The sequence below is a fragment of the Arachis ipaensis genome, chromosome B06 (assembly GCF_000816755.2).
Source record: "Arachis ipaensis cultivar K30076 chromosome B06, Araip1.1, whole genome shotgun sequence".
NCBI lineage: Eukaryota > Viridiplantae > Streptophyta > Magnoliopsida > Fabales > Fabaceae > Arachis > Arachis ipaensis.
In genome coordinates, this window is record NC_029790.2 from 1082275 (window position 1) to 1091659 (window position 9385).

The 9385-nt window shown below is 34.4% G+C and overlaps 1 protein-coding gene across 1 annotated transcript in view; it reads left to right on the plus strand.

The window, feature by feature from the left end:
* LOC107647881 (transcription factor bHLH110-like) overlaps positions 7954–9385 on the plus strand; it is a 4760-nt gene continuing 3328 nt past the window's right edge. The window contains exons 1-2 of the mRNA XM_016351929.2: positions 7954–8231; positions 8582–9053. Of these exons, the coding sequence (XP_016207415.1) occupies positions 8077–8231; positions 8582–9053 (627 nt within the window). The 5' untranslated portion in view covers positions 7954–8076. The remainder of the gene's footprint in view (positions 8232–8581; positions 9054–9385) is intronic.

Genomic DNA, 9385 nt, shown 5'->3' on the forward strand with positions numbered 1-9385 from the left:
GAAGTAATTCCAAGAACCATCTCTAGTTCTCAGTATTCTCAACAGGGATAATTGCATAGGCAATCACATATATATGGTTGTTTGCATCTTGGCCAATAGCAGACAGGATCTGACCACAATGTCGGGTCTTTAGAAAAGCTCCATCCAAGCCTATGAGGGGTCTGCAACTAGCCAGAAATCCTTTTTTATATCCCTCCAAACAAACATACATCTTCTCAAATATTGGATCATCATCAAGGTTGGACTGAGGTATAACACCAACTGTGACAGTGGAGCCTGGATTGCTCTTCAGCAGTGTCAGCCCATAATCCCTCACCATGCCATATTGGGCAGCAGCATCACCATACACAATAGATCTAGCATCTCCTAAGGCCCTGGTCAGTGACGACTTGTTTAGATCCAAATCACATTTTGTCTTAAAATATTGTGCAGTATCGGAGTGTCTCAGATTCATATATTTTCTTAGCTTCTTCACCAATTTGCAGGCTAGCCACTTCCTATTAGCTAGTCTATTTTTTGTCTCTCTTGCACAGGTGTGGTCATCTATGAACGTCTTGATCTGCCAGCAATTGTTCTCAGTATTATTAGAAGCATACACAAGCTAGCCACAGCTCTCATCCTTACACACAGCTCTCATCCTCACGTTATCGTTCTTCTTAAACCAAATCCTTCTACCCTCTTGTATACAATATTCACGCACAGCCTCTTTGAACTCCATCTTTGTAGTGAATGTCATTCCAACCTCAAGCCTAAGCTCTCCAAACCTCCCTCCTTTTCTGAACGCAGGGAAGACGTCATCTGAACCAACTTCCTCCAACTCATCCTCAGAGTTCGGAGGAGTCTTCATTTCTTTCGAGTGCCATGAGTCTCCACCATCAGAATCATTATAAGCCTCATCCTGCACATCATGATAAGGAGAAACTGATGATCTAAACTTAAGAATCGGTCCAAAAATGATTTCATCATCCTCAGAATCTGAGTCTGCACAAACAAGACCATCATCTTCAACCATAACAGCATTCTTTACTTTTGTAAGTTTTTTGTCTGTCCTACTTCTCAGTTTCACATTAGTCTTTGTTGCTGATCTATTCAGAGGCAAGTCTTTATCACTGGACACCTCATCACCACCAGGTCTATATGGTTCATCCTCTGCACTATCATCACTGTCATGGCTGTCTGAGGATTCATCTGAACTAGACAAAGCAACAAAGGCTGTTTTAGCCTGTTTTCCCTTACGAATTGTTCTTGCAATATTTCCAGTAGCAGCAGCTCTTGTCAGTGGCCTCCTTCCACATGTTGCTGCTATTTTTACATTCTTACAGCTTCTCTTTGGTTTAGCCTTCTTGGTTTCTTTCCCTTTGGACCAAGGTTTAAGAATTGCAGTGGGTTGGGCCATTTTTTTGTGGGATTTTGGGCTTGGTTTTACTGGGTTGGGCTTTTGTTTTTGGTGGTGGATTGGGCTTAGGTCCAAGACTTGCAGTGGGTTGGGGGAAAATTTTTTCTGGTATGTTTCAGTTACCAGCAGAAACTGAACAAGGTGGCTCCTTTGGTTTTATTGTATCAGTAGGATTTTTTGGTTCAGAAGTTGGACTGCATGGTGTTCTGGTGGGAATTGGTTCGATTGTGGCATTGGTGGTGGGTTTTGGGGTGGGAAAATGGTTGGTATCAGTATCAGCTCCTTGCCTTTAGATGCCACTGGTTCTGCTTCTTCAATATACACAGGTTCAGATACTCCATGTTCGTAGTACACATGAATAACCCCCTTATTTTGCTGAGCTAGGCAACACATCTCCATGAGCTCCTTATCATCTGTTATTGCTCTTAAACCAGTTTGCAAAGGCCTATTAGGCACCAGCCACCAAGTTTGGCTAACCTTGTCATAACCAATTTTCTTGTGATAGTCTCGGACGAAAAATACATCCAGTGTGTCTGTATCAATGTCCGACAACTCACAAATCTCTCCACCATTATAAGACATACTTCCATCAGCCTCTGTGATAAACGACTCTCCATGGTGAAATATGATGGTAATCAACGGATCACCCATCTGCAATTTAAAAAAAAAAGTTCATTGATCAGAGTCATTGTCCTGAAACACATTAACAATTTGAAAACTCCACAACTAACTGTAGTAAACCCTAACACATAAAGAACAAGTTTTCATATCATCAAAACACCAGAAACACTCTCAGTCTATAATTTTGTTGGCCAAACCACTAACTAACATAGTTCTGATCAAACCTTAGCACAGAGCACAAGACAGAGGCGTTCATACCCACAGATTACAATAAAAAAATGACTTAAACTTTTGTGAATATTAAATTAACAACAATATCAAAAAATAGAGAAACTACATATTTTTTTCATTTTTGGCTTACCTGTTTCAGAGAAACCAGCCTTCCCAACTCTGTGTATGAAGGAGATGACAACAGCGATGCTCCAAAGCCTAAGTTTTCAACTGAAATCGGTGCGGTTAATGCAATCGCACATGCGCCATTGGTGACCTATCGGAGAAGAAGAAACCTCACTTTGTGTTCTATTTGTTTTGTGTTTTGAGAGGAGGGAGACAATACGTTAGTATAACGTTGAGAGAGGGAGGTTTTCAGCGTTAAACAACGTCGTTTCATATCATGTTGGCGCCACAACCAAAACGGCGTCGTTTTTGTAATGCCCACCTGTCATGAAGGCTGCCAACTCAGCTTTCCGGTAGCGTCAGGTGGCCAGAAATTACTGGAAGGACAAGTCTGAGTCCCGGAGTACAAATTCAGAGATGAATATGGATAACTTTTAAGTTCAGGGACTACTATGAGATTCGAGTACAACTTCAGGGACAACATTGAGGCTTATCTCCTAAATGAACACACTTCTTTTAGACAAAAATTTGTTTTACATAAAAAATAAAAACACACGTATACTTTTTGTTTATTAACTATAATTAGTGTATTTCTAACTCTCAAAGTCTATTTATTCCCATCCTAACAGTAAATAGGAACATTTTTAATTTATATAAGAAAATCTTTATAATTTTCCAAATTAACCCATAATAATAATAATAAATATAATACATATAACATTCCTCTCTTACTTAATACAATTTGAAGTTATTGTAAAGCCTCTCTAATTTTTGAGTCATTTATTTTAAATTGGGTTGAAATCTAAAAATTATAGTTCTGGCTTTAATAATTCTTGTCTCAATTTTGTTATTATTTTTGGTGTCTAAGTATTTCAAGTCTCATATTTTTTGGGTCTCAATTAAATTTTTATTTTTGTGGGTAAAAAGGTGTATTACAAGTATTAAACCACTCTTGCACCTTAGTCTATGACAACAATAAAGAAGTTTAACGGTCCACAAATTCAATCCAACAGAATACAAAAATTCAATTATAATTTTAGTCTTTATTATTATCCTATCTTTATTCATCCTTATCTTATCTTTATTTGCTTTTATCTTTCATAGGTCAATACTCTATATATACTTAGTTTTACCTTCATAGTTTATAATTCAATCAATCAACAATCAATAAAATTTCTTCATCTTAGGCATTGTTCAATTTTTACCATCCTTAGTTCTTCATGATGTTCTTTATTTATTTCATTTTAACTTTAATATTATCTCCGTCTCAAAAATTACTTCAGCACTCATATGTGAACTCACTTTTTCATCTTCTTCTTGCACTCTACAAAGCAACAATTTGGGGACGATTGATTTGGGTTATATGTCTCTAAACCTAATTTCGGTAAAAATCCATCCACTACACATTCCATAAATTCTATCCAATCTCCACCCATTACACCTTCAAATATATGACATTTTCGTTTAGGACATCTTCCTGGACAAAGAATTAATCATTTACATAAACATTTTCCTTTTATCTCTATGCATCATGACTAATCTTGTGACATTTGTCATCTTTCTAAACAAAAAAAACTTTCATTTCCTCAAAGTTTTAATAAAGCTAATGCAAGTTTTGATTTATTACATTTTGATATTTGAGGTCCATTTTGACAAAATTCTATTCATAATCATAATTATTTTTTTACTATTGTTGATGATTTTAGCCGCTTTACATGGATTATTCTATTAAAATCAAAAGGAGAAGTACAAAATCATGTAAAAAATTTTATTATTTAGTTGAAACACAATTCAACTCTAAAGTCAAAATTATTCGCTCCGATAATGGACCAGAATTTATTTTACATGATTTTTATGCTTCAAAGGGCATTATTCATCAACGTAGTTGTGTTGAAACTCCTTAACAAAATAGAATGGTAGAACGCAAGTATCAACATATTTTGAATATAGCTCGTGCTCTTATGTTTCAATCTAATTTACCATCATCCTTTTGGTCTTATGGTGTTAAACATGCTGATTATTTACTTGACAGAGTTCCATCATCCGCAATTAATTTTAATACACCATTTGTGATTTTATTCAATCATCCACCAAATTATCATGACCTTAAAATTTTTTGATACTTATGTTTTGTTTCTACCCTAATGACAAACAGATCAAAATTTGATCCAAGAGCCAAAAATGCTGTGTTTATTGGCTTTCAACATGGTTTTAAAGGATATATTGTTTATGTTTTAGAATATAAAAGAATTGAGATTTCTAGAAATGTGATTTTTTATGAAATGATCTTGCCCTTAGTCATAAAAAATGTCCAATTCGATACACTCAACCCAACATTGCCAAACAGGCCTTTTCAAAAACAAGATTCAGTTAGTCTTCCAGTTGAACCCTCACCTATACCCATTGACTAAACTTCATCTAATTCTTTATTTTCTCCAACAACCTCTCCTTCTTCCTAACCAAGTTGAACCCATGACCACCATCACCTCCTCATCCCTTGTCACCTTTTTCACCACCTGAGCAACCCCATCCTCGTCATTCTGACCGGCCTCACCGACCTCCAGCATATCTCTCTGGTTACTTGTGTAATTCCTCTCTCACCTCTACAAATTAATCTTTCTCAAAGTGCAAGTATCCTTTATCTTCAGTCATGTCTTTTTCTTCTCTTTCATCTTCACATAAAAAGTTTCTTTTATCTCTACATTCTAACGTTGAGTCATAGTCTTTTAAGGACGCCAATCAACACTCTAATTAGCTTAGTGCTATGAAAGATGAGCTGGATGCTCTTGAGCTGAATAAAACTTGGCGTATTGTTGATTGCCTTGCAGGCGCTAAGTTGGTTAGCCGTACATGGGTCTATCGCATCAAATGTAAGCCTGATGGTTCAGTTGATCGATATAAAGCACACCTTGTGGCTAAAGAATTCATTCAGACCGAAGGTGTTGATTTCTTAAAAACTTTCTCCCATATTGTCAAGCCTATATATGAAAGATAAAAGCAAATAAAGATAAGATAAGGATAAACAAATATAAGATGATAATAAATACTAAAATTATAACTGAATTTGTGTATTTTATTAGGTTGAATTTGTGGGCTGTGAGACATTTTTATTGTTGTCATGTGCTAAGGTGGAAAAATGGTTTAATAACAAGTTCTACATTTTATATCAATGATATAATTTCTATAATGTTAGTTTATAAGTGTACGACAACTAACATTCACCTAAATTCTTAAATTATAGCTTAGCTTTTATTAAGATCTAGTTAAACCTATGATAATACTAATTAATAAAAAAAATTAACCATTTGAAAACTTAGGTCTAAAAAATGAATCACTTTATAAGTAGTCAAGATGTACTCAACAAAGAAATGCAGCATATAGCTGGTCAACAAATTAAAGGTCAATAATGGAATAATACAATTGTTGATCATGCGGACATGATTATTAACTAATAAACCAATTTAGGATGGTCGAATGGTCAACTTATTCGTTCGCGTTGAGAATTTGAATTTCGTCTTATGCATGCAGCAATCCATTGACCAACAATAAACCTTTAAATGATCTACGACTAATCTTCTCCGTGATCTATTACGACTTCTTTAGTCTGTCCTAGCATATTAGATTTTTTTTTTTAATCTAAATAACAAGTCATTTAATTCCGATTTATCTTAGTTTTGAAGGCATGCTAATGAACATTAACAAACTAATACATTTGTGAAAGAGGAGTGTTAGGGAGTCAGTAAATTTTGTGATTTGTAGCCATTAATTAGCCATTGTTAGTATTTTTAATGATGTGAGATTACATCCAATAACCATGTTCAAAATCGATCCAATCCGAATAAAACCGACCGACCGAGCCGAAAAAACCGATTACCGAAAATCGAAAAAAAACCAAAAACCGAAAAAATGATATTTTGCAGTTTTTTTACAGTTCGATTCGGTTTTCGATTTTAATTTGAAAAGCCCTAACCAAACCGAACCGAACCGGTTATACTAAAAAACCCTATATAAAAACCAAACCCCCACCCCCTTCCAGTAAGATACAGCCGCCACTCATGAACCCTAGCTCTTTCCTCTCCCCCACTCTCCACTCTCTTTTTCCACACCGTAGAAAATTCCACATCCCACCCTCACACACCGTCGTCCTCTAAGCCCCTGACATGCCGGACAGCACCCTCGCGGTGGCCTTCCTTGTCGTGCTTCCCTCTTCTTGGCGCGGCCCTTTCTCTCCTTCCCTTCCTCATCGCGATTCCCTCTCCTTGGCGCTGCCCTTTCTCCACGCACAGAAGCCGCCGTCTCCTCCACGCACAGAAGCCGGCATCTCCTCCCATCGTCTTCCTCCTGTTGTCCTCCTAGCGTCCTCCTCCACGCCGTCGTTTTCTTCTCTGCAGTTTGCAGTATCGTGGTCTTCATAGTTCGATGGCGCTTCGCATCTCTGATTCGCAGTTCTAAATTTGTTGGATCTGACTATTTGTTGTCGTTTTGTTTTTGGGTTCTGATCTTGTATACGTTCTGATTTGTTATTTTGATTTTTAGCTTTGATTACTAATTATTTGTTCTTGGTTGTGAGTTTTGTTTAGGGTTTTGGATTTGATTACTTCTTTATTTTGATTGTATGTTTTGTTCTGAGGTTTGCTTAGGATTTTGGATCTAATTACTTCTTCTTTGGTTGTGATTACTGATCATCTGTTATTTTGGTTTTTTATTATTTGTTCTTGATTTGAGTTCTGCTCTGGTGTTTGATTTTAGGGTATGGATAGAAGTTTAGAACAGGATATTTTTTTGAATTATTTGAAAAACCAAAAAAATCGAACCGAACCAAACCAGTTTTAATTGGTTTGGTTTGGTTTGGTTGGTGTTAATAAAAAAATCGAACCAAACCGAATCGAAGAATAAATATAAAATTAGATCGGATGACTTTTTTCTTAAATAACCGAACCAAACTGCACCGCAAACACTTCTAACATCCAATGATGTGGAATTACTCAATTTTTTTATGATTAAGTACTGACTAAATTTTAATAAAAGTATTGACCCCTAAACTTTCTCTTTTTGAAAAATAAAATTTAAAATTAACCCTAAACTTAAGATGGTACGGTATGCAGTCTAATGAGCATATATATAAGGTGACTCAAGAAATTATAATTATAAGAAGACAAAAAAAGATGACACAAAATAATAATAATAATCAGAGTAATAAAAAAAAACACCTAAAAATTTCGTTAATGTTATAATGTGATAAGCTAAAAATAATGCACAAATATTTGAAGATAGAGCAGCAAAAGTGGGCATGGATGAGAATGTTATAGGACAAAAAATGTTACTTTTTTCTTTTTTATGTAAGAAAAACAAAAGTAAAGTTAAACCAAAAAGAAAATTAAATAATTAAAAGTCAGAGCTACTTATGGAGAATGCTCTCTTCCTTTTTCCTTTCAAGGTCACTTTAAATTCAAAGCTTTGAAAAGGGTAAAGATGAAAACTCACAAAAGGGATATGTATAACCTTATTATAATTATATTATAACCTGAAACATTGTTCGTTCCTTTATGAATAATATATTAATTATTATTAAGGTATATATTCCTATGTTTGCCAAATGGTTCTTACTTATTATTAATTGCATTCACTTTCAAACTCATCTATATATCTTTTTGGGATTTTCAAATTCAAGCCCTTAATTCCCTTTTTTTCTAGTTCCATAGAATATAACTACTTATCTTATTATGGAATCTACCAACCATAATAATAATCTCCTTCATCATCATCATCTTCTTCAAGACCAACAAAAACCACATGATGATAATAATGTTGAGGCTTGTTCTTCATCTTGCTATGGTGTTGGAAGCAACCATTCTTGGAGCTCACCAAATACAACTATGTAAGTTGTTCATTCCTTCATGTAATTAATGCTTCTTCATATTCATTATCATAGCAACTTTACTTCATTAATATTAAGTTTTCTTAAAAGGGTTTTATTTCTTAAGATCTTATCAACATGCATCATAACAAAAAAATCCATTGACCATTTTGTATTAATAAATATGTGTAAGTAATTGCTACGGCTATAATACAGCAAAAACTTGCCTTATTTAGCATTCATTAATTGTCGTAACAATCAATAAATGCTAAATAAGGCAAGTTATGACTGTTTTTGCCTAATTTTTTTTGTTACCAAACATTTCCGAATCAAAATGTATTAATTAATGATGCATATATTCATTGTATTAGGGTTGGTGATGATAACTTGAAGCCAAACCTGAATGGTTCAATGATCCAAGATTATTTAGGTTACAATAATAATGAAGAGAACAAAGATATGATGATGAGTAATGGGAGGCTCTTAATGAAGAACCTTTCTCAAGAAGAGCAATATTACTCCACTTCTTCCACTAATGCACAAAGTCATTATCATAATTATATTGGTGGTAATAATAATAATATTAATAAGGCCTATATTAGTATATATCCAACCATAAATGTCTCAAATTTGAACCACCCATCAGCAGAAATTTCTTCAAGCATAATGCATCATCATCAGCAGCCCTTAGATCTATTAACCTCAACAACAACAACATCATCATATTCAAAGGATCATCATCATCATCATGGTCTTAATGGTCAATTATTTACAGAAAACCTTTTCCATAATATTATTGGTCTTGATGATCATCATCATATGCAGCACTCCACTACTAGTATTGTAAGTATTTCTAATTTTTCTTTATTTATTTCTTTCTCCATCAAGTAAATTAATAAAGGTGAAAGCTCAGGTACAGTCGAAAGTTAATATCTGAGAGCCGTTAGATGATTTGACTAATTTGACTAAATTTTCATCTAACGGCTCTGAAATATCAACTTCACGTGAAGTCGACTTCACCTGAGTTTTCACCGTTAATAAAACATATAAAGGGTAAATTCATTTAAGTTTACCAACATTAGGTAATATTATTAATAATTCATAGATATAATAATAATATTTCATTTGCATTTTTTCTTCATTCCTTTTCTCAACATTTTTCTTACTCAGTGGTA